At 41.8% G+C, this 26,027-nt stretch overlaps 1 protein-coding gene across 6 annotated transcripts; it reads left to right on the forward strand.

The window, feature by feature from the left end:
* The first annotated feature begins 3,630 nt into the window (after nucleotides 1-3,630).
* Nucleotides 3,631-25,102, forward strand: LOC148225063 (uncharacterized). 6 transcript variants are annotated; one of them, XM_088159067.1, is made up of 7 exons: nucleotides 3,631-3,877; nucleotides 13,548-13,630; nucleotides 14,010-14,110; nucleotides 14,650-14,726; nucleotides 15,630-19,444; nucleotides 21,741-21,895; nucleotides 22,718-25,102. In XM_088159067.1, the coding sequence occupies exons 2-5, from the start codon at nucleotides 13,600-13,602 to the stop codon at nucleotides 15,982-15,984; spliced, it is 564 nt and encodes a 187-aa protein (XP_088015193.1). In that variant the 5' UTR covers nucleotides 3,631-3,877; nucleotides 13,548-13,599; the 3' UTR covers nucleotides 15,985-19,444; nucleotides 21,741-21,895; nucleotides 22,718-25,102. The 6 variants fall into 6 exon arrangements, 4 of the variants coding, with proteins under 4 accessions (XP_088015193.1, XP_088015197.1, XP_088015190.1 ...); XM_088159071.1 differs by having other exon boundaries at nucleotides 21,787-21,895; XM_088159064.1 differs by having other exon boundaries at nucleotides 15,630-17,761; nucleotides 19,341-21,895.
* The last annotated feature ends 925 nt before the right edge of the window (nucleotides 25,103-26,027 follow it).

Genomic DNA, 26,027 nt, shown 5'->3' on the forward strand with positions numbered 1-26,027 from the left:
TAATAAGAGATGAGGAAAGAAGAAGAAATTATCTAAGAAAGAGGAGAGGTTCAAAAGGAATTGCTTAGAAGAGGCATTTTCTCTTGATTTCAACTCATTTCTGCAATACTTCTAAGTAGTACCATGTCCTGGACCACACCTGGCATAAACCAGACAAACTCCAGTGATGGAGTCAGCTCCTATCAGTGGAGCTGTTGCTCTTTATAGCATTTGAGGATGTAGAAAGTGCTTTATAAAGAAGCACATAGATGGTAAGGCACACTGGCTAAAGCAAGAATAACCTGTAGCATCCTGTCTGGAGCTCTGCAGAGTCACTGTGAAATCACAGAAAATCCCAACCACTTAATTTAGCAAGTCATGTTAAACACGAAGAACAGTTACAATTTCACTACCAATTCGCTGTCAAGAAGTCATTTGTCACCCTACCCCTCCACTTATTGATACATATAATCAGCACTTACCTTTCATATTATGAAAACATGAAGAAAGACCTGCCATTGTAGAACATCACTAGATTAGGACAAAAATTTAAGGCAGTCCCCATAGCACCAAAATGTTGATTTATAATATTAACAATTTATACTGTAATAATATTAGCTATTTATACTGTAATATTAACTATTTATAGCTGACCAAGTCTAGGCATTTAGTGCAAAAGGAGAGAGGAATTCAAAATAAGAAGGTGAATACAGCTCTTCCCTAAGGAAGAGCCATGATCAGAATTCAACCTTTGCTGGTGGTGTAGTTTTTGTGTGTACTCTATGGGGGTAAGTTCTGCAGCAGAGCTTTATTTCAAACATCTTCATTTTTCCTCTCAGGGTGAAGCAAATGTTTTAAATTACAGCTATAGCATGGAAGAGAGAATTCAACTGAAGCACAAATATGAGTCATGAAAGTGTTTGTGCCTTATTTTCAGGGTAATCACTAAACACCTGCTAAATTACATTTTAAAAAATTACCAGTTATTCACAGTGGGTTTTATCCTCTTGTTTATTATTTTCTCTCTTAAGTCCCACTCTCAATCCTTGATCTGCATGGGAAGATTGTCTCATCCATCGTCCAGAGCTCCCAGAACTCAGCAGAGCTCTGCATGTACTGATGCTCTGCCCAAGGACTGAGGTTTGTGCTAAGGGGACAGACCTCGAGGCCTTTAGGCAGAGTTCTGGCACAGCTCTGGGTGCACCAACACAGCATGAGAGAGGAAATCATTACCCAGAAAAATAACACAGACTGTTTTTGAAAGCTAGTGCAGCAGAAAAAAAAATTTAAGTGACTCATCCACATTGATTCTGTCTAAACTTTACTTTTCCACATGTTGCTGTTTTCTTCTGTTAGCAATTTTAATGTAAAAGTGCTTCGTGGAGGAGAAGAATGTTGTAGATGGGCACTGTCCCCCCTGAGATGTGTAGTGTATACTCAGTTACTGAGCCTCCTGGGAACATGGTGGAGGGCACATGCTCAGTTGTCTGTTTTGCTTTTTATGTTTTCTTCAGTTGTTTTTCAGTCTGGCACTGAGTGGGCAGACAAGACTCTTGAACAATCTGTAATTACATCATGTCACAGTTGATGAGGTTACAAAGGAGTAAATATCTAGTTGGTTTTAGAGAGGATATTTTTAACAATACTCACTCTACATCTAATAGAGTGCATCTGTGTCCTCTGTGGGCACTTTGCCTTAGATAATATAAAAGGAGAGCAATGGGGAAAAGAGCAGCATAATTATATCTGCATAGTCTTCAGCAGAATCAGTTTCTGCAAATACACACTTGACATTTCAACTATTTCATATCAGTGCTGCTCCTATTGATGCCAGTGGCATCTCTGCCCTTGAATAGGAATAGGATTGAATTCTGACTGTTGAATCTCTTATGACAAGAGAGGTGGAAGTTTCCCAGCATTGCCATAGGGAAAGAGAAAAGTTTCATTAGACCATCATGTCAGTAATTCTTGACCTGGGGTTGTGACTGTGTCTTGACAACTTTCCCTTCTTTTGGTTCACAAAGAGAGACCAGAAATCCAATATATTTTTCTGTTGTAACATGGGTCACAGCACAGAACAGAATAAAATAGTTCCATCAGCCTGCCTCTGCTGGATTGTTACCTGCTGTGTTTCCACTTTGGCTAGCCAAATGTTGGCATCTCAGTGATACAGAGCAGCCTGCTCTGGACAGTATCACTTGTGGGAAGTCATATGAAATTATATTGCATTTATACCACTCAGGGCTGAGGGAAAAAACCTTTTGAAGAGTCAAGTGCCACTTTCTCTTTATAATGGCAATGTAGAAAGATTTGTATAAAAGGCTGTTGGATATCGATGCTTGAGGTTCTTTGGTGAAGCAGTTACTGAACACACTTATGGTCATATTTATTAATTATTTGTGCTGCAATGACATCTATTAATGCACGTATCTGGTCCAAACATACAGAGTGACATCGCTTGAAAGTCCATAATTTCCAGCTTTCAGGGCAGGAGTGGGAACAATCAAACTGACTTCCATGAAACAGCATCAGCTCACTTCAGCTGTTGCTCTCTTTGCAATCTGAGGATGAGACTCAGGCTATTGGGAACATCCCCTGCCTCTCAGCTTCAACATTCAAGGTTTTGCAAGTAGCTTGACCTTGAGCAACAACAGACTTCCCTTTGCACATTATGATGAAATGGCAGAACTCCCCTCTATACAGGGATATTATTTCCTGGTTTATAGTGCAGGAAAAAATAACTGTTAAAAATACCTTTAGGAAAATAAGACAAAATTGAGAAAAGGCAATAGTACACTTAGTTTGCTAAAACTGGGATGTAAGTGCACACTTACTTTCTAGAGTTACTTGCTGAATTTTTGAAGAGATTACAAATAATTTGTTTTTGTTTTCCTAGCCTTGCTCTGCCTCTTTCTTCTTTTCAGCATCTGACAATAGCACCACCTACACAATACAGCAAAAATGATCAAGAAATCGGGGGAGTGGTTAGGTGATCTGCGTCTTGAGCAGCCTGCTAAGAACCATCTTCTGAATGAGAAAATTCAGACGGAATGTAGGAGAAATCCATCAGCACTTGCTTGCTTTTTTCCTCCTCTTTCCTCTAGCCACAGGAGAGCAAAGCAATCTCTATCCCCTGGGCCTGTTGTCCTATGGAGGGATTATCCCTTCCTCCAGCATGAAGGGTTATTTGTGTCTTCTTTTCATCTATCTTTTACTCTATTTTCCCTGTCTTCAAGTTTTTCCCTCTCTTATTTAAACAGTGTTGCTCTGTTTTTGGCAGTAAGGAGTGCAGGACACAACAGAACCAGGCCTGCCTTCATCTAAAAGGCAGAAAGAAAAGAGTCCTTTTCCTTCTGGCTTTGACATACTTTGTGAGATCTCTGCCTAATCCTCACCATTCTCTTCCTCTGCCTCTGCTCCTCCTTTGGGCTGCCCACTTAAACACTCCTCTTGCTACTCTTCCCCCTCCTTGCGATGTAAAACCTCAACATCCAAGTAATGAATGCTGTCTCACCTCTTTCTCTTCACTCATATCCCTGCAAGGTGAATGAACGCCCTCACAGTGGAAGGAGGAGATAAGAAATTCCCCGTGGAATTATCACAGATACTTAAAATAATTTGGAGCAAAAATCCCTGCAGTTTTATTGAAAACACCCCCCTCCACACACAGAGATTTATTTATCTGCTTTACTGCATTTTGCTTACGTCAAGAGCCGGATTGCTCCTGTACAGCCCCCCTCGCCAGGCAGATAATTGCTACATATTCTTTTGTACTGCTGCCACCACCTCCACCATCGGGCGTGTTCCCAAACAATCGCCTGCACAGCCTCGGAGCAATCCATCTCCCTGCCGACACTGGGAGAGCAGTGCTTTGGTATTAGAGGTCTCCCAGGAGCAGGTGAGAGTCTTGCCTCTTTTCTTGAAAATCAGATGAAGTAAATGCGGTGTATTTCTCCTTCCCTTTCCAGATAATTAGCAAAGATGTTAAATAAAGCCAGCGTAGCTCTCTGACAGCTCCAGCCTCTCCTCCATGGTGTCTCGTTGGCCGTCATTTCCATGCAGACACACCGACCTGATGCAGTGTCATTTATCTTTACCTTTTGTTTACAGCCACTCAGCCAGTTGTCACTCTGTGTGACAGTGCCTGTATTCAAGCCAATATGAATTTATTTTTCAAGAAAGAAATTTCTGAGACCAAAGCTTATGCCTCACTAAGGATCCAGCTAAACTGCATTGCTGGCAAGACCTTTTCCTTCACCATCATCCATTATATTCATGATTAAACAGATGATAGCATAACCTGGCCTTTCTTTTTTCGTTATTTCCTGTTCAGGGTTTCTTCCACATGCTGATAGTTATCTTTTCAGCTGAATAGTCATTAAATTCTATTGCTATGCATTTTGGCAATAACAATTTTTAGGTGTTCTTTGATTTCCTTCACCTGTCTCCATCTCCTCAAGATTGGTTTCCTTCTCAGCTCCCTGGACATGAGACTGTCAGACTCTATTGGCTGTAGGCAGCTGGAGACCCCAAGAATGCCAGGACTAACCATAGTTCCATGTTTTTTCCTAGGAGAAGGATGCCTGACAAATGTGACATCAGTGTGTGTGAGGCAGGGCATAAACAGCTTTTTGTATGTTGCTGTAGTCACAGCAGTGGGTCTTGGTTTTGAGCTTCTTCCTTTTCTTCCCTTCCCTTTTCCCTGGCTGCTAAGTGAGGATGAAAGGAGACAAGCTGGATGTGGGGACAGCATCCCAGGGAGAACTGGGCCACATCTGTTTATCCTCCCCTTGCCTGCACTCGTGTGGCAGTGTGCAGGTAGCAGCCTCTTTGCCATGGCCTTGCACAGAGGCAGGAGGATGCACTCACCTACTGGGTTTCCAACTGCATTTTCCAACAACTGCAATGTTTCCTTCTGGACAAGGGCAAAGCTGGATGGCAACGGAGTGCAGGGACTTGTTTTCCATGATGCATACCAGAAGCAGGTTCAGCAAAAGAGTTTGCTACACTGTGGACGAGTAATGACTCTCCTTTCCCTTTTTACTGCTAAAGTATTCATTGCCAAAATAAATATTTCATTTCCTGGTACTAATGCAGCTCAAGAACCGAGAACATCTGTATTCCATTCCCTAATATCTCTTACCCCAACACCACATAATATAGAATTGCATAAAGAAGACTGGAGAAATAAGGAAATACCTTAAACTGCTTCCAGTCTGTCTCCATCTTCAAAACCAGGACCCATATGCTGGGCCCAAATACACAACTAGATTAACTATTTCATGCAAAACTTCTGGTGAACCAAGAAGTTTCCATTATACTAAATATTTAATTGTAAAAAAAGTTATCTCACTGTGAATTTTGCTGTCTAATTTCATACGAAGTATGCTTCTTTGTAGTATTGACAGGGTGGTATATATGATTTTTTTAATTTGGAAAGTACATTTTAGCTAGAAATTACATGAAAATTTATTCCAAAAAAGTTCTAAATTTTTAACATCAGATGAAAAATTAAATATTTTTGTACATGAAGTATTTTGTTTTACCTGATACAATGATTTAAAAATCTTTTTCTGTTTGCAGATAAGTAACAAAGTAGTTTGAAATGAGACAGTCATTTCAATGTCATTTTTTCAGAGCCACTAGTGAGATAAAAAATCCATTATCTGTAAAGCTCAGAGTAGAGAATCTAAGCCATGAAAGTTGTGTTGAAAGCATCTTGTGATCTTTAGATGGTAGGCGCTGGCACACACACACACACACATATATATATATATATGTATGTATGTATCTGTGTTTATATATGCATCTGTTTGAAAGCATGAGCATTTATTTATAAACAAGGGCATTGTGCCACAGGGGTTTGCCCTCAGATGTAGTGGCTCCATATAGCTCACGGAGAGGCATGCAGCCAGCATTATTGTGGATATTATTTCTTTACAGCTTTGCCCCCAGGCCAAGACTTAAGCACAGTTATATTTGAGTATATCAATACTTGCACTGAGCTTTGCATGAAAGTTTTCCTTAAGTCTTTCCCAAAAATCTCCCATGAACACACAGTGTGGGATTTTGTTACTAACCCTGTTAATAGTCCCCCAAATCCCTCCTTATCTTCTGTTTTGGAAACCATCATGATGTAATACATGTGTGTGCTGGCAGTGGTATAGAGAATGCTGAGGGCAGTAGTTACACACGTTTTGGAGAAGGTGTTTTTGCTGCCATCCCTGGCAATATCAGGATAGGTAAATTCAGTTCCAAGCCTTCTATGGTGGGCATGGATGCAGCAGCCTGGCCCTGATCCTTCACCCTGAGTCTTGCCTGCCTCCTGAGTCAGGTGGAGCTGCCTTTGCCTTTATCCATGGACAGAGAATTGAGCAAGAGGTGCACAGGAGCAGCACAGCCTGCTCAGCGATGCCGAACGTGAGCGCTCCGTCGTGGCGCAGGTGCCACCTCGTGCTGTGGGTGAAAGGAAAGCCAGGGAAAACAACAGATCAGCCTTTGGCTGCACAGAGCTGCAGATCAGGTCCCCAGTGCCCCTCTCCCTGCTGATGGACAGCAGCGTGTTGTGGAGGCAGTGTAGCATAGCTTGTTTAATGCTGCATTATGGTAATGAATACCAGGGAGCCATTAACACGGGAATCTCAGATTTCAAATATAACGAACCACACACTTCAACGTTTTCTAGCAGTGTGTTCTTTGGAGCTGTAAGCACATGATTTTTTTTTTAATCAACTTTCATCCCAAAGCAAATTTTCCCAGCTAAGTACCTCTTTAATCAATCTATTCACAAATATATATATTTGTTTTTAATAACATTTGTTAATATTTGCCAGAAACATAATGACACTGCTATTTTTACCCATGGTATGTTCTTTACCTACTTAATGTTATACAACCTTTCTAAAACCAAATTAAGCAAAAGCATTAGCATCAATCCATTGAATTCAGGTGCTATTAAAATAAAGTAGATGTTTTCAAACACTAGAATGAATGGAAAAATATTGCCTTGACTGTCAGATTGCATTTCTTTCCCGTTGAAGCTAAGTGGGTTAAATTAAGTGATTAATTAACTATGCATCTGCACAATTAGGTGGGCATTTTTATTTTGTTTAACTTATATATTTATTTCCAACTTGGGAAAAAAGAACTGCAGCTAGACAAAGGGAAAGCATTCCCCATAGCACTATTGTAGTGTGGTTTTTCACGATCATTTCCATTGGAGTGCTGTTAATTACTTAGGTTTATAACTCAGGCATAAAAATTTGCACAATGGTGAAATTTCTCAGAGAAGATTTTGCTAAGCTTTATTAACTGTTGTTTTTGTATTAGAAAAGCTGAAACAACATCCAACAACAATAACCACATTTGTTGCAGGTGTTCCGAGTCTCTCCTTGTTGTGAACTGACTTGGTCTAGTCTGGGTACCATTTCCAAAACTATCTCTGGAGCTGCTGCCTGGACCTTTGCCTGTGGTTTGCATGAGGGCAAGGCAGGTGCTGCTTTGCAGCTGAGGAGCTACCCAGATGCCTAAGCCAGTCTGGGGCAAAAGCAGCAATCACGGTTTCAGTTTCTCCAGTTCCCCTTCCAAAGTGCATGGGGCGGTTCATAAACCTGCAGCAAACATTCAGTGCAAGAAGGGCACCCAAGGCTTCTCCACTCATAATGAAACTCTTCTTTCCCATCTCTTACACTGCTCCCCCAAAACTGCATCTGGCTGCAGCATTGTGCTGGATTTCTCATTGAATTTCCTCTTGCATAGCAAAACCAGAACTGCTTTTTAGCGCTGCCATTGGCCAAACCTCCTTTCCAAGATGGTTTTTATCTCGGTTCTTGCCAGAATCCCAGTCACTGGATGGTACAAATGCTGTAAATGGACTAATGTGGGCCCAGCAAGCACTGGGGCTGCTGCTTTGAGCTGAGCTTTTGAAAATAATGAGCTGGATTGTCAGAGCCCTTGGTCAGCAAGGCGAGAGAATGAGAACCCTGCTGCTCCCCTGCTCAGTTTGCAACTCCAGCTGCCGGCAGTGGCAACTATTCAACTGAAATTCCCTCCAGTGAGAAAGGTCTTTGGCAAGATGGAAATGTTGAGATTTTTTTTTCCCTCCCCTGTAATTTTTGTGGGTTTTTTGGCATCAGATGCCTTGTGTCTTCATACAAAAGTTCTTTTCTTTTTCTTTTTTCCTTTATTTTAAGCTGACATTTTGATTCTGCCTTAATTAAACAACTTTGGAAGCAGCATGACTCTGTTTTGGAATGAGTTGCACTGGTACAAATTTTGTGCAGAGGCATCTCTGTTTCAGAGTGACTGCATCCCTTCTGACAGTCCTCCCACAGCTAGCCCTCCTTGCTTTGCTTAAGGCCTGCATCAGGATAGGTTTTTTTTACCTGCATGAATCCTACTGCTCCACAAGCATCCTGACCAGATGTCACAGGGCACTTTTCATGCCGAGAGAAAACTGCTTTTGCTCCTTTGCTTTTCTGCTTGCCTGACAACCCTCATGCTCCTTTTCCCCCTCCTCCCCTCTTCCATTCAATTACTGATCCAGTGTGGATGTCATGCCCCAGGATTTCTCAGGGCTTTTTTCTCTCCCAGAAAAAGAGCTTGTGCAGTCCTCACTGGATCCGTTCTTTGCTGTGACCTCCCAGTGTCTGGGGCAGAGCATGCAGGAGGAAAGCACTTGTGGGGACAAATGCCAGCACCCTACTGCATCCAAGGAACACGTGTGGCTTTACTGCACTACAAAAATGCTCTCTTGCTACTCCCTCCACCTAAAGTTGTGCACATGATTTAGCAAAGTTTTAAATAGCTATAAATAGTGGTTGTTAAAAGATAAGTGACTTTTTTTTTTACTGTTGCTCTTCAAATCCACCCTCCTCCTGCCCTGCTCATATGGTGCTCCTACAGCCTTATACTTTAAACAGCTGTGTTTTGTTCAAAGTGTCTAATTTTGTAGCAATTGGCCAAATATCCCACCTCTCCCTCATGCTCGTGAACTTGATCTTTCTCTGTCTTGCCTCTTCATAAAACACTGTAAATAGTCAACTATCAATATTTTGCTTACCAGGTTAAAAAAAAAAAAAACTGGTTCAGAAAAGCCATGAGTGAACTGCCTCCTAGGTTTTTTAACTGTATTTATAGTAGAGGAGGTAAATTGCCAAAATTAAACCATGGCAGCATGACAAAAACCCGTGGAGATGATAAGGCAGAAATTCCTAGACATCCTCTCTTGCAACTCCACTTCCAAGCCCATGAGCTCATTCCTACCAGCTTGGGATGTATTTCTCAGACTGGAAAGCACCTTCATAAGGAATTATCAGTATTTTTAGTAAAATCCTTGGGAATTTTAACAATTCAGATTCAACCCTGTCATTATTAAGTCTCGTTATTTGAAGGTGCACTCTTACGATCAAAAACCATATGGGAGAGGATTTAAAGAAAGAAAAGTAGTGCTCAGTTTCAGGGCTGGGCTATGGAATAATGGACAGCCTCTTCATGGGGCTGTGTTGATTCAGTGTTTCCTTCATATCCCAGCAAGGCCTTTCTGTCCACCAACCTGGTACTGTGAGCATTGCTCCATTTTCCAGGTTTATAGAGCCTTTTAAAACAATATGCATTTCTGCAGCCCAACATTTCAAGAAAGCATCCACTTACAGAAGAGAAATCTTTGGAGTTTAAGAATAATTACAAATCAACTATTTGAATTACAAATATTTTTTACCCTGTGCTGTTGCTTAGTGGATTGAAAATTGAGTCCACTTATTAAATGAATTAAATGGAATGTGGGAAGAAGACTATTGGGAAGTGATTAGCTGATCCCTATGTCCTGGAAAGTCTGGTAGGTCACTGCTAGGAAATTCATAGCACCCCTAAAGCCAAACAACCACATACTGGATTCACAGAACATCTTCCTAGGGCCTGCACAGCTACTTTGAAAAAATCCAGTGGTACAGTAAGCTTGAAAATGCTCTTAAACTGGCATTAAAAATATCACTGAATATGTTTGATAAAAATCTTCTATCAAATGCATTCTTTTAGGAGTGGGAGAGAACTGCATAAGGACATGTCAGGCAGAACTAGGTAATTTCTGGAATTCTGGCTTTGTAATCCCTCTTTTGAAAGAGAGACAACAGAAGCAGTTTAATTCCAGGAAAAGAGGCAGAGCAAATGTTTCTCCTTTGAGCAAGAAAAGAGAAGAGGGAAACTGTGGTCATTCCCCGTTGTACTTAGGCTGCAGGGCAGCTCCAAGCTGTCTCCTGTGCAGGGCAGACAGTGGAATTACAGCCAGCATAGTCCAGTGGGCAACTCACTGCCCTACCAGCTATGTTTAGTGGTGGGTATTTTCAGCAGCAGGATTTTGTCTTGTAATCCACGTCACACAGCACCTGACTGGCAGATGTCTGGGTGCACAGGGAGGCTGGGAGGAATCAGTAGCTTGGGAGTGCTGGAGTTTTTTTGGACGTGACTATTTTGATCATATTGTCTCTATTCCAAAAGTGAATTTCTAACTACACCCACAGTTCTGGGTGAGTAAAAAGCCAGACCTTGCATAAAAACAATCAATTTTGTAAAGTTGTTGAAATGGCAAGATCTTTAAAAATCTGTCAGCTCATTAATATATAATAAACCTATGCCAGCTTGCCCTGAAATAATTTAGTAGATAAAATCTCATTTTGCTGTTAAATGAATTTTAGAACTTTCAGGGTATTTTTTTTGTTTTTAAATCTTGTTTTCATTTACAATTGCTTGTAACTGTTTATATCCATTTAATGACTAAAAAAGCATGTCCACAATCTGTCCCTGGCTGAATTCCTCTGAATAGTTCACTCGTTTAGAGCAGTATTGGCTTAGTGCGTTGGTTCAGTGACCAGCGTGATTTTTGAATCAATGTAACACAGGAGAGGGCTTACATTACTGCTGCCACAAAATGTAATCAACTGCCTAGCATACTTGTCTGAAGAATTATTAAAGCATAGAATGCAAAGTGGCAGAAATAGAAGTATAATTCTAGTAAAATCATCAAAGGATGCAATAACCGAGTTAGAAAATGCAGTGACAGATCTAATTAACGAACTAAATTACAATTCAGTCCAAAAATAATTGTCATTAGAAGTAAAATCACATTTCTGTCTGAAGCATCTCAGCATGTTTGCCATAGTGATTGCTAAAACTAGAAAGAAACCCACTCTCATTATTTTTTTAATGCAATTATTACACACAAAAATCAGTCATGAAATCGAATATGCCAGTTTAGCAAACGATTCTCAGCTAAGAGCCTTCCCTCTCACACCACAAGGTACAGATTTAGGCTGGGGCTGCTGGCTTACAGCACTTTGTTTTTGTGCTCATGTTGGAGTCAACATTATTTTTGGACTGACTCCTTCCTCCCAAAGACCTCTTTGTATTCTGACTTAAAACAACAGACAATTTAATTTTAATATTGATCTAATTGCACATCTGAATCCGTTGGAAGCTGTCTAACAAAACAAAAATACTAATAGGGCATGTGCCAACTGCAGTTTAAGTTGGGCTGCTTTTAATGTAAGCTGAAGAGCTTTTGTATTAAGCCTTAACAATGGCTAATACAGCTGCTGAGCTGATTACTTAAGCAACTTCTGGATATATTCACACATCAAATTTGAATTCCAAGTATTTTGCATACTGTTTCCACCTATATAATTGTCCGCTGGCCCTTATCATTATTTATTATGTAAAACTGATTTTTTTTTTTGAAGCGTGAAGAATGAAGTAATTTAGTATGCAAACAGTTAAAACTCTCATGTGGATTCTGATTTCGTATGTGTTGATAAATTCACTTACGGTGACTGACAGTGTGAGACTTTTTGGGGTCATATCGGTCACTCTTTCCATGACACTGATGAAAATGATAAACTAAATGCCAGAAGTGTCCCTGGCGCATCATAGGATGAAATGTGTAAAATGTCAGTGTCTAGCCTGTGTCTATTAATAACTAAATATGATTGTGTGTAATGAGCAGAGATTTTCATGTTGATTGAAGTATGATTTCTTTTGATCTTCCAGATGTTGCTGCTTAGAAATTCATATTGCTCTTTTGCTTCTAAATGCATAATGACCTTTTAAAACCTTTTAACTGTTAAAACTCCTATTATTTTCAACAACATAGCCAAGTTTCCATCTGTTTTTTTAATGTTGATTGGATGTTTCTCTTCCCTTCCTCACCTTCCTTTCTCTGGTCTCCTCTTTCTCTCTCTTTTTTATACTCTTCTTTTCCTCCTATAAAATTCTCTAGCAAAGTTCCTGACATCACATAGACTCCTGTGCTCAAAGGGGCAGAAGCATAAGAGGGCAGGACCCTGTCACCACTTGTGTCACTTCTACACCCTAAATGTCCTAGGCTGTTAGCCAGCATTGCTGGAAAATTTGTCCTGAGCAACCATTTCAGGCAAACACCCAGGTTACCTCGCTTCTGAGGTAGAAAAGGAACAAAAGCAGGTGTCAGAAATTAAGAATCGTGTAGCTGACGTTGATAGTGGAGTGATCAGCTCTGAAGAAAGGAATTGTGGAGCATTGTAAGCTTTCTGCATGAATAATGCATTTGTGTCGCTCATTTTTGGGCTTAGTCACACCCTGCCTTCCACATTTGGCCCCTTTATGGTTGCACCTGTGCATGAATGGTGACTGCCTGAGAGCCTGCAAGAATAAAACGAGTCCCTGAGTAAAGGCAGCAGCAGCAGCAGCGTAAACATCTCTTCATTATTCAGCTTTTGTGCCAATCTCACATTGGCAGGAGGCTGTCTCTGGCCTGTGTGACTCAGCCATGTGGATGCAGGAGCTGCTTCTGCACCCTGAAGGTGTTTCAAGCGCTTGACTGATTCGGTCAGCAGAGAAAGGAATCTCTACTCCTTGCACCTCTGCCAATATGAGTTTAGGATGCTTCAAGAGTTCTGAAGGGGCTTCACAGTGCCCAGGTTTCCTCCTCATCAGTGAACCATTCCAGCACTGTTCATACCAAAAAGGCCTTGGGACGCTACCCAGTCCAAATTCCCATTTCAAGCAGGGCCAGCACTGGCTTGAGACCTATTTCACCCAAGCTATTTCAAGTATTTAGGAGGGGTCTGGAAAGACAGCTGCACCTGGCTTGTTATGTTTGGAATGGTGTATACTTAATGGGTCAAGGGCCAAATCCTCTTTATAGTCTCATTCTGAGTGAATGCAGTGTCTTTGAACAGGACTCCTGTAAATTAGCACGAGGATGTACTACTTGAAACAGTTTGACCAATTCACTGTAAAAGGACTGTTCTATCTAAATACTTCCAAACCCCCATTTGGGCCCACTAGGAGTTGTTTCAGCTCTTCTCATTACCTGGATGCTGGCACAGGGCCATGCCTCAGGTATTTTGTGCCCTCTGAAATGGGGAGGTGGCTCATCAATCTATTTAAGCTGTTGTGTAACAGCAGGAAAAAGTACCACTTCTGCTTGGGCACTGTGTAGGTGGAAAAAGCAAACCATTTCACCAAGTTTTTTACACCTAGATCTGTTCCTGGAAATATTCAACATGGAAAACAAATTATTTTGGTTTTAATTACAGATTTTGCCACAAAAAGGACACACAGAGCCAAACCCAAGAAGATCCCAGACCCATGGAGGCCCAGACCAAGTCTACCATGACAGGTAAAGAGTGTCTGTACCAGATGATTATTTAGTGATTAAAAATGCTGTCTGTCATATGGCATCTTTGCAATATCCTTGTGAAAATAGATGCATCTTTTACTGATGTCCCTGTGGTTTTGTTTGTCCCTAATGCAATAGTGGCAGTCCTGGGGCCCTATTGCTCTCAGTTACCTCTGGTTCCTGTGCAATGTACTGTGTCCTTCATTATATATTCTGGTCCCATCTGGTCTGACAAGTCTTCTCCATCCTCAGAAGCCATTACAAATAATAATGATGACAAAACCCAGAGAATTTTTACTTTATTTTGAAAATGATTGTTTTGTGTTGCATGGTGGCGCTTCCTGCCTCTCTCTGGGGTCCCCTGGCAACCATTTGCTAGCCTCCTGCCATCAGATCCGTATTGAGCAAGGGCATCTGGAAGCTCATTTGGGATGGGAACTGCTTCCTTTCACCATTGCTGCTGGCCTTCTGTGGGCAGAGGTGAGGTTACTGTGCATGCAGTGGATTCATGACCATCACTCTGATAGAGGCTATTTAAGCATATTGTAGCAGTTTCATTTGTATGTTGCCAAAATATTAAAAGAAAAGCTGGTGATAATACAGTATCAACCACCAACACTGCATAATTAAGCATGCATTATTTGCAGTTGATGTTTGTCTGTTTAATAGAATTAAGGATAATTAAGAGGAAGCAGAAGATATCTCTGCACAATGTAGCAATCTACCAAAGTAAGTGAAACAGAGAAAGCAGTCTCTGAGTAGGATTGCTTACTCTGTGTGGTGTTTGGTCCTTTGTTTCTTCTATGGGTCACTTACTATATATTAAAATTATATATTTGTATATGTACATGTATATATACATGGGTTAAGTGAAAAAGTGACAGATCATGGCTAGGGCACATTAAGATTTTATAAGACATGCTCAAATTTTGAGAGTTGAGGCATTTGCTACATAAGACTAAGAAGGACACATCCCAGCTTTCTCTCATCCAGCACCCTTTTCTTTTGTTTTCACCGAGATGCCCTGTGACTGTTCCTGTCTGATCACATTCCCCACTCTCCTCACCCTGAAGCTAACATCTCTGCCCTGGCTGGAGTAAGTCCAAAGGTTGTTAAACACTGGCTTGGCCACTGGGTTTTGCTACAGGAGTGAAAGTGGATGAATGCCTTGTGCCAATCCATACCTTGGTAAGAGCACCTTCTTCTGATGTCCCACCTTGGGGCTGAGCCTCCTCCCCTGGCTGTGGTGCTACAGATATAAATCACCTTTCTGTAGCTGGACAACCCTTTGCTTTAAAGGTCTTTTCCTTTAATCAAAAGCAGTAGGAACAGCAGAGGGAGTGTGGCTGAAGATGTATTTACTTGAAACATCCAGAGCTCTGAATATATCACCAGCATGGACCAGAATGGCCTGGGGAACATCTGTGCTTCAGCTTTGCTCAACAAAGACAAATACTTCTCACTCAGTGCTTTGTTCTTATAGACATTTCCATATCGGTAGAAATAATTCAATGTATCTTGGTAATTCTGTTAAGGCAGGCTCACCAGTTCCCCCACTTTGGATTCAATAGTAATTGTGTTGATATTACCTGCAGGTATCTTTGTGAGATAATGCTGTTAATGTCACTACTCCAGAAGCTTTATCAATACATTAATTGGTGCAGGAAAGTTGACAGCCTGCCCTTACAAGTGCCTTGCTTTGAGCAACCTGAAACTGAAATGATTATTTGACATTATTTTTATTTTTGAGGATAGTGGTCTGCAGAAGGACAGCAAGAAGCAACATCCTTAAATGGCACTCAGGTTTGATGAATGGATAACTAATGCAATCACTATTTTTTGTTTGTTCCTGTACTGAAGGCACACCCAAAGGCTTTGGTGAGGATTAGGGTCTTTGTGCTCAATACCATGTTACAAAAAGCTTGCAATAAAATGTGGATTCATATATAAGAAAATGAAACTATTCCCTTTCAGAAAAATTTAACTCCTTTCCCAACAGGTTGATAAGCGACCTCAGACAGCAGTGGTTGGGAAGAAGAGACAGCTGTCATGGTGTGCAGCAGAGCTTCCTGACAAGGGTCCTATTCCTCCAAAAGACTCCAGCAAGAGGAGTCTCTGCACTAACACAGGGCTTTGTGGGAAAAATATGCTCCAAGATAGAAATTTATGTCTCTGTCTTCATTCCTCTAACATCACCTTTGCAGACAGGCAGAGTTGGTGGCTCCCTGTGGCAGCAGTGGCTGGCAGACTGCCTTGCTTGGACAAGGCACCTGGCAAAGCTCTCCCCAGTCCCTGTCTGGCCAGTCTCTATTGTACAGATTCTGGCAGATACTATTGGAGACAATGATTACTAATCTGTTTCTTCCTCCTCAGCAATAACTAAAGAAGCAAGTCTAGTTCTCCTTCCCAGGCTTGTCCCTTCCCCCTCTCACCTGATCCAGCATCTCCTGTTCCCACTCACAAAGTTTTCAGGTAGATAGGTCAGATACAACTTAGAAAAGCAATCTTCTCCCAAACTGGTGTCTCCAAGCTTTTCCTACAGTCTTCCTCTAAATATTTTTTTTTTCGCTTTTGCAGAATTGAATTTTACCTGTCGTAAGGATCAGCCTTGAGCTGACTTTGCACTCTCGAGCTCTGCTGAGAGCTGATCCTGAACTGCAGATTTTGTCTGCATTTTGCAGAGTTCGCTAAGGTCTAGACTTCCTGACATTGTACAAAAAAGCCCTGATGAGGTACCACAAAGGGGTAATGAGTACTACTGCCTGGAAAGGTGGTAGAGGCCCCATCACTGGAAACAGGGATGTTGATGGGGCTCTGAGAAACCTGGTTTAGTGGGAGATATCCTTTCTCATTCCAAGGGGGTTGGACTAGATGAACTTTAAAGGTCTCTTCTAATCCAAACTATTCTATGATTCTATGCATCTATGAAAGTGGCCTGAACGCAGCTGGTCTAGCTTGCATGTATGGTTGAAATTTTAGAGGCCTGGGCAGAAGGAAAAAGAGATGGATGCAGCTACCTAAATCTTTTTGCCAGTCAATGTAAAGGCATAAGCAACGATAAAGACTTCCAGAGGTTGCTCCTGTCTCCCTTATTTGTGATGTGTGAGGAAACAAGAGGGGACTCACTGGAAATGTTAGTTGTCTTCATGCCTTTGAAATCTGCTCCATCACCTTTCTATAAAGGTGAAATTTCTAATTTCTATAGAGGTGAAATCTGCTCCTTTCTATAAAGGCAGGATTCCAGTACTGGACGGTGCCATTTGTTATGTTATGAACTATGTGTCAGCAGTTAGAGTACTGATTTAAGATGGAGATTATCTAGCTCTCAGCTTTCCTCTGATGCAGGAAGAAACGTTCTCCTATTTCCCAGATCTCCAGGCCTGATTTATCCTGGACGAGATATGTGTCCTGGACAAGAACAATCACCAGCTCTTCTTTCCAAGCCAAACCAGGTTACAGCCAAGCTGTCAAGAGTCACGTGGAAGAGTCAGCAAACAGGAGGGAAACATGCATGATCAGGCATCAGGCACACACGAGTTTTGCCATGGCTTTCTCCTGGTTTTTATTCAGTCATGCTGAACTCCACCAGCAGATCTGCCCCAGCATGGCCCTGGTGGTATCAGAAGTCCTGGCTCATATGGAAGCTGAGAGAGGTGCAGGTGCCTGTTGGTCTATGCTTGGGTTGCTTTAGGATCAGTAGCCTCAACCATGCTCCCTGCACCAGCCAGTGCAGCAAAGAGTGTGGGCAAAACTGAGGCTAAACCTGTGTGGATTTAGCTGTCATCATCCAAATATGAAACTATTGAAAAGGAGCAGTTTTGACAAAGTGGACCAGTGTCTGATATTTGTAAACCAGCATGTGTCTGTGTTCATATTTATTCACACCATTCTTCAATGCTCCAGTTCCTAGATTGGTGTGAGGATAGTTCCTTGGAAATTAATAACTGTTAGAGCTTTGTGGCTCAGTGAGTTGTTTACTTCCTTACATCATTAATACTATCCTTGTAGGGAGTAGGAGTGCTGAAAATAATAAACACTCTTTCCTTCATTAACATGCTGAAGGCTGTGGAAGCAAAGGCAAGACATGACTGCTAGTTACAGCTTCCAGCTGGTGCTTCAGTCCACACTCAGGTATTTCTCCTTGCTGTAATAAAAAAGTGGTATAATCACATAAACCCAAGTTTTCATCTTTTCTGGCATATTGACTGTTCTGCTGCCCGTCTATCTGTATATGTATTGTATATACATTGCTTAGAAAATATGCTGGATTTTACATATTAGGTGTGGGTATCACTCATTACAGGAATTCACCCTGAGCACTGGTCCTTGGTGGGGTGCTGGTTCAGTAGGTGGCACTATTTCCTCTTAATTTAGGAACAAATCTGACTCCCAGCACCATGTGTGGGAGCCTTAAGGCCCAGTTTGAGTCAGTTAGCAGGGCTGGTTGCTTTTGTGCAGGACATGTAGCAGCATTTCTGGCCATGGGTGAAAGGAGCCTGACTTTGGCATCGTAGTCAAAATTAATTTATATAGTTTCATTCTGATTCTATAAATCTCTTTTGCACATCAGCTGGATGTTGCATTGGTTCTTCACAGTCTGAAAACTGCTGTCTGGTACTGAATATGTTGTAGTAACTCTCTTAAACTAGTTATTACTAGCTACCCCAGAAATGGCTGCATTCCTACAGTAGAAAAGAGATGTATCCCTATACATTTCTCCCTTCATAATATTCAGTCTTAATTAATTGCAGCTTATAAATTGCTTTCAGATCCCCATAGGGAAAAAAAATTATATGGAAGTGCAAAGTATTGTTAATTGTTATTTTAGCACTTTAAAAGCATGAACCTGGCCCTGAAAACTAGCCACAAAATAATGCACTAATTCCAAATTCTGCATGAGAAAACTCGAGGCCACAAGGGAATTTGAAAGGTTCCTAATTAGGCAGAACTCACAAGGCAGACAAAAACTGGAAGACAAAGGTTAAACAAAAGAGGCAAGAATATATTTCATAGGAATCCAAAACACAAGTAGAGAAATGCAGTGATGGACAGATACTTGGTGTGGACCCGAGGCCAGGTGCAGATGCACCCGGGGAGATGCCTGCACATTAGCATACATCACTCTGCTAAATGTGCTGGGCAAACCCAGGCCTGAGGTAGCTCGAGCAACTTCCTTGGAGTGACACCAGGGATTTGCTTGGCCCCTTTTGTTTTGCTGATATCACGAAGTGGAGATGGAGAATTAGAGTGGCATTGATAACTGCCTGCCATGCAGTCAGGGGAGAGGGTGATCATTTGTGTGCTGCTGGCTCTGCCCCCTAGGGTCTTTGGATTTTGTGTTTTTTCCACACATATTATTATCCTTACTATTTTTAGAAAATTCTGTAGAGAAAGAATAAGTTGTTAAACATAAGAACTTAAAATGAAAAAAGTGAGTAAAAGCCTAGGGGCTGGATTTACAAGGACAGATCAGGGTACTAACAGCCATTTTATGCTCTAAGTCTAAATGTAAATTTTTAAACTGTCTCCTCCTCCCTTTAATTAAATTTATTTTAACAGGAAATTTTTAATTCCCTAAATACAAAAGTTTCCACTGGTCAGTTTTGCCAGGTTCCATGACACTGGGCTTGCACAGACTTTCATTTGCAATGTGATGACTCTGAGGTGCTTGACATCTGCTTCACTGACAAATTTTCTCTCTTTCCCACAGAGCAGATCCTGAAGCCATCCTGTCCCTCCATATCCCTGCATCTTCTCACAAAACACTCCTCCCTGCTACACATGCAAACCCCAATTCTTTTGAGTATCCCTGAGGTAAAATCCCTGCTTTGTGTGTTTTGGGACAGGAACTCACAGCCAGATCTCCCCTCTTTATGGAAACTTTCTGCCAGTGGGGTTCTGACTGAGATAGGGTGTGGTTGTCTTGGTCAATCCCATAAATTATTCTCAATGTAATAGAAGCCCTTTCCTTTGCATTTATTTGCAATTCAGTATGTACAGACTAAGGCAGCCAGCCCTGCCTCTCGTCCAGTACAGGTAAGGATCCAACCCTCAAGGCTGCAGAATCAACTCTTTACAGCTTCTTGTTCCCTGTGCCTTAATGAATATGTATGTTTTTAGTGCAGCATGGAATAGCTCAGGTCCCATGAGCACAGCAAGCAGGGAAATGTTTGATTTGAGAGCCTGAGATAGGGAGCAGCAGTAGTTGAAATTCAGGTACCACAGGGATTTCTGTACAGGAGGAGAGCCATGGTAGCTATATAATTTAGGTACCAAAGAGGTCTGGAAAATGGCTGGTTTGGAAGTTAGCACATGGACCAACAGTTAGACACCTCCAGCACCCCAGGGAATCAAGCTCCAGAGGCTTCAGCACAGTATGCAATCCATATTCACATATTTTCATTATTCAAAAAGGTTTTTACCTTGCCTGGAAATTAAGCACAAAGGGCCTAATTCTGGATGTTGCATGGATAAAGCCCTTGGCAACTATCACTGAAATTGATCACTAAAACAGTGTTTCACTTTTGCCTCTTTGAGAGTGGGATTTTTTCCATACCTAACCAGATAGTTGTCATCAACCTGAGCCATACACCTGCATAAGAAAGTGTCTCTTGTTTTACCATTGCCACAGCATTTCCTCTTTAGACATTCACTGCATATCTGAAGGCTCCACAGTTTACACAAAAAATGAAGAGCTACTCTTTCCTTGCTAGTCTTTTACTGATGTTACCTGTGATCAGGATGCAAAAGTCAGTGTTCATTTCCCATCCCTGAAAGTGTTTCAGGCCATGTTAAATGAGGCTCTGGGCAACCAGGTCAAGTGAAAAGTGTCCCAGCCCACAGCAGGGATTTGAAACTAGATGGTCTTTAACGTCCTTCCCAACCCAGACCATCCTTTGATTCTGTGATGAGTCTGATTTTCTTGACATAAGATATGAGTGTAGCACCCTTAAGAGAATCCACAAACACTTTATGGAGAGGTACAGCATCTCTCTCTTGGGCTGATCTTTGCTTAGTACATGCACTTTTAAAAGGCTAAATATTCCCAAGAAAAGGTTAAGACCAGAGTTGGTTTTCTTTTTTTTTCCCCCAATCAGTCACAGCCCAAGTACTTAGAATAAGGTTGTATGAGGCAGCTGAGCCTTCAGTTCACAGTCTGCAAAAATGTTATGTCCTCTTGTACAGATCCTGTGGTCTGACTTCTTCCCTTGCATTTACTTTGGTCTCTGGTCCTTGTAGCAGCCAGTCTGTATCACTACAGAGAAAAAGAACTCCATTAACATACATGAAGAAAAGCAGAAATGGATGTTTAGTGTCCTAACTGAGCCAGTGGGAGGGACATGGTGGGCCAGCACTGCCAGCAGCAGAGGGATGTGCAGGAATAGGGACTGTACCCCAGAGAAATGAGCTGTGAGCTTCCCTCTCTGCCTGTGAACCTTGCCCCTTAGAGGTGAACAGGTGTCATTCTTCTGTAAGATCCACCCCACGAGCCTTCCAGCCCAGCTTCCTATCTAGCAACAAACTAGACCCAGATGCTTTAATTGGAGCATGCTACCATTACACACACCATACTGCAATCTGGGTGGGGAGTAGGAGAGAAGACCTAAGAAGTGATGCTAGCTGTGACAGGAAAAAATGGCTTGCTTTTCTTCTGTGTTTCAGCCTAATTATTGTACTGACAGTCTGTCTTCACTGGTGTCTTAGAGCTTTAGGGCTCAGTGCTGAAAGCAGGATAAGTGCCAGCAGCCAGGGAATAGGGTACTTGGTACAAAACAACAAAAACATCTTCATGAAGGCAGTGACCTGCAGGACTCTAATTAGCTCTGCTAGCAGCAGGGCCCAGCTGTGATGCTGAACACAGATCTGAAGCTTGAAGAGACTGGCCAGCCACAAGCAGGCTCCATAGCTGTGCCAGGAGAGAAGGGAATTCTGCCACAGTGACATGAAAGAATGCTCAGAAGGTGTCTCGGGCTCCTGTGCCAGCTGGCTGAGTGGCTGCAGAGCCTGCCTATAAAGACCACTTTCTGGGAAATGGAAAGACATCTATGTTTAATATTAGAGCTTGTGACTCATTTTCTCTATTTGCTACCCCAACTGCATAACCAAACAGAGTCTCCAATCTTCCTTCCTATGACCTTCAATCATCTGTTGGAAAGACACGTCACTCGGAAGAAATGGAGAGAATTTATTCAGAAATTTCACTACTCGAGATGAAGCAACCTCTGTGCTGCATTTGTCCATCTTTCCTTGAAGACCAAAGATGAGGTGGGTCACACAAAAGGCAGATTTTTCCATCAGTCTGACCTCACAGCACAGTCTCCATATTTTGTTGAATGCAGGAAGCCGATAACCTTATCCTTGTCATGTTTTCACAGATCTGTACCTCTTTTCATCATATTCCTCCAGGCAATTCCATGTCTATTTTGTACTTAACCTCATAGTTTTTATTTGCATAGCAGGTTGCCTATTCCTTTACTTTTGCACATTTCTTTTGTTTAAGAAAGAATCTCATCCTAATCCCTTGAATTTGCCCATGATTCTGCCATTAATACCTCAAAAAAGGGTGCAAAATATAAAAAATCTCTCAAAACCCAGAGAAAAGAGTATCCTAAAGAACATCAGTGCTAAATACTGTTGTTTACCTATGCCCTCCAAATGCATTAATAGGTTAGAAAATGGAGATAAGTCTAGGTTAAACAGACAGCTTTGTTGCTTTGCACATGACAGGCCTTTAGACATACAAAATAAATAAGACAATTCAAGCATGGCTTTACCACTCAACATACTCCTCCTTATGTTCTTACAAAAGCTCATACAATTGTGTGTTGATGTAAAAGGCACTTTCCTGCCTGTGATTATTTATGCAATCAGTAAGAAAAAATTCATGATGAACTAGACTGTGGGTCAGCTTCTGATCATTCTAATTTGAATGCTGGATGAAGAAAAAATGTCACAGGCAGCCAATATCCTGGAAAAGAGATCTGTAGGGTCACTGACAGGAGACTGGCAGTGAGTTGTCACAGTAGACTTTGCTGGTTATTTGCTGTCTTTCTGTGAATCATCTGGTCTTTTTCTCCTTGATCACAGGCTTAGGCTCCCCTGCATGCAGGACAGATGCCTCATTTGTGGGTACCAACAGGAGTCATGTCTAAGATGAATGTTGAACTGCTCAGATCTGTTAAAACCGAGAAACTTCTGGGCACAACTGAAAATACAACATGAATTGCCTCAGGAACGCTGGTGCTCGAGGCTGTGATGCCTGCAGATTTTTAGGTGCCCTTTAATTTCATGAAGAAATGGAAAAAAATCTGTGGCTTGATGTCTGGCTGATAGCTGGCAGTGAACAGAGTGCTGGGCTCTCATGAAAGCCCATCTGTGTCTGGTTTGGGCTCCAGCTGAAGAAGAATAGGAAGAAGCTGCAGAAGGTGTAATGGAGGACTACCAAAATGGCACGAGGTTGGGAGCTCATGGTTCACAAGAAGAGGCCAAAGGAGTTGAGTCTGTCCTGCCTTTCTGGAGACAATGCTTAGGATTGGATCAGCAGCTCAACAGAGACAGAAACTCAAACCCTTCTTGGTAGTGCCAGGCACTACAAGAAGGGCTAAGATGCCAAAGTGAGATTTGGGGTTTCAGTCTGAACATAAGGAAAGATTTCAGCAGGAGGCACAGCAGTAGTAGAGCTCACCAGAAATGTTGTTCAACCTCCAAGAAGTTCGCACATCTCAGCTACAAAAAGCCACAGGCTTGGTCCCTTGTGAGTGATGAATATAATAATGGAGACTAGACATCTCCAGATGTCCATTGCAACCAGCATTTCTGTGTTTCTGTGATTTGGAAGATTTTTAGCATATTTTGTAGCTGAAATGCAGTTCCAGACTTCTCAAGTGAGACTAAGTCAGAGCAGGAGACTAGAACACAAAGAACTGAGAGCAAAAGTTTTGCTCTAAAAACCAGTGCACCAGAAAATTGAAAGAATTTTATCCATATGCTATTGTAAGCTGAAGAGCTGCATGTTTGCCATTACACTGAATGGGCTGACTGTGAGTTTCTCATCACGGTGTGAAGAGTTAGGGAATGCTTCAGAAGGACCCTGCTGGAAGGAAACTCTGCTTGCTGGAGTGGTGAAAAGCTGCCTCTCAGCTGACAGCAGAACAAAGTCTTCCTATGTTCTAAAATGATCCTCACAGAGACCAAGAAGCGAGTGTGTGTGTGGGGTCCTTTCTGTCTCCTGACAGTGGTTGTGCTCTGGATTAAAATGTTGGGGAGAGAGAAGGAAACACCTTGGGGAGAGGACTCAGCATTAATTTTACTGTTACTCTGTTTTGGAGTGAGCAATACTGAAGTCTTAGGCTTGCAGACATCCACGTGGTGATAGCCCCCAATTTAGTCTGCAACAAAGAAGGCTGTTGTCCACACACACACACACACATATATACATCTTTGAAATACCATCTAGCACCACTCATCACATATTTCCTATGTGATTAACACGTTCCTGTTGAGTGGGCAAAAGTAGCATTTCCAGTTTTTGCTGTACTCCAAGTCTTTGAGCGTCTGGGCTGGCAGCTGCACGGGGAGCATAGAGTGCACTCCATATCACCTAATCCCAAATGTCAAACTGAAGAAGGAAGTTGTAGCTGTGACAGGCACACAGCGGTGTGCATGAGTATGAAACCTAAAAAAGAAATAAACTTGTAGATCTCTGTGGATCTACTTAAACACAGTATTTTATTCCATTCTGTGTAGCTTTTTATACAGTTCTGATCACCATAGCAACAGAGGTCCGCTCTTCAAATGGTATTTAGGTATCCTTCAGCACCCAAATCTGTCAGCTGGGTACTATTGCAGTCACAAAAAGATTATTAAGCTTCCACACACTCTTGTGTTTATTCAAAGTTCCTAGATACAGGTGCTGCCAATAGCTGGGAATATGCTAAGTGCTGCAACTTAAGCTGAAATAGGACTTAAAGATCCCCAAATGCAGAATTTCCCCACTTCACTGTCCAGTACCTTTGAAACCCTAGGAAGATGGTTAAATGAGCTGTGGTTCAGCCTAGGGACAAATATGGCCCTATATTCATTTTCACCTCTGCCAGTCTTGCCACCCTGGCAGCCCTCTCCAGCTTGGTGGTTTAAGAACTGATGTGTGACAGGCGAGTTCAAATTTTGCTCTGAATCATTTGATGCAGAGAAATATGACTCCTCTCCCACATCCTACTATTACCCTACTGCCAGCTCTCCCTGTTTGAATGAACATGCTCAAGCAAAAATATTTCCTTTGCAGAACACCTTCCCCTTAGGGGAATGGTTTGAATTTTGCCTCAAATGAAGCAAAACCAGGGAACTGAGCTGGAGTTTCCTGCAGTGCAAGATTAACAATCATCTGTCATGGTTTGGTTCCATTATCTTTTTGTAAAGGGAGATATGTACGCAGGGGGATTTTTAAAATATACATATTTCCGTGCATATAAATTGTGTCCCTCTTTGCATTCTTCTACTTGGATGAATAGTGTGTGGATACTTAGCAGCATTGCACAGATTTTGCATGCATAAATATTGTTGTGTACATTTTTTATTCCCCTCTCTAAATAGCTCGATATACGTGGAATGCAGTGACGTTTATGTTCAGGCAGTGTGCAAAGCTGTGAGTGGATGTGCCCTGTGTGATGGGGGAAGGGGATCTCCTTGACACAACACTTATTAGTATCATCAATCACTGGGGATGTCATTTCCAAATTCCCTTTCCCTTACCTAATTTGCTAAACCTAATTCTTTCTCACACTACAAAACCCAGCATGAGAGATGGAAGTGATAATAAGAGATGGCTTGCTCTACTGTACAGAGGCAACGTCAGCCTGGCACCTTCTAGAGGGATTTCCCATTTTCTGTCTCTTTCCATGTAGGGTGCTTTGTATCTGCTCAGCCCAGAGCAATTAGAAGCCCATTGCATCCCTATTTTACTGTGGCTTTATTTACTTCTGGCTCCTCAGTGAGCTCTTTAGTTGCTGGAGTCCCTAAGTCAAGCATTTTGCTTGATTTGTCTGCTGGTGCTTTCTTGGCTTATTTGCTAATGCATCCAATTCAGGACACCTCCAAAATGCACTTCATTAATCTCAACAACCTAAGGCTATATATTTTTTTTCCCAAGTCTGGCACTAAATTAGCCAAAGACCTTTATCAAAAACTTGCCTTATTGAATTTGCCAGTCCTGTCCTACTTGTGCAAATAATTGCATGTCTGTAAAACTTGGAGGGAGGAAAACAGCAAGCCATGTGTGGAATCTAAACTACTGACTCAAAACTCCCACCCCTGACATGGACAGTGCCAGGATCTCATCCTATATGGGCTGTCACTTCCATTCCATATGCAAGTCCTCTTTCTGTCAGTGAATTTAACT

This window comes from Sturnus vulgaris, chromosome 1 (assembly GCF_052056855.1).
Source record: "Sturnus vulgaris isolate bStuVul1 chromosome 1, bStuVul1.hap1, whole genome shotgun sequence".
Lineage (NCBI taxonomy): Eukaryota > Metazoa > Chordata > Aves > Passeriformes > Sturnidae > Sturnus > Sturnus vulgaris.

Excerpts from the sequence above, each read along its gene's own strand:
- LOC148225063 (XM_088159060.1), top strand. The coding sequence starts at position 13,600 with ATGGAGGCCCAGACCAAGTCTACCATGACAG. Across the intron at positions 14,111-14,649 it reads CTGGCCTTCTGTGGGCAGAG|ATGCCCTGTGACTGTTCCTG; the intron begins GTGAGGTTACTG and ends GTTTTCACCGAG. Across the intron at positions 14,727-15,629 it reads ACATCTCTGCCCTGGCTGGA|GTTGATAAGCGACCTCAGAC; the intron begins GTAAGTCCAAAG and ends CTTTCCCAACAG.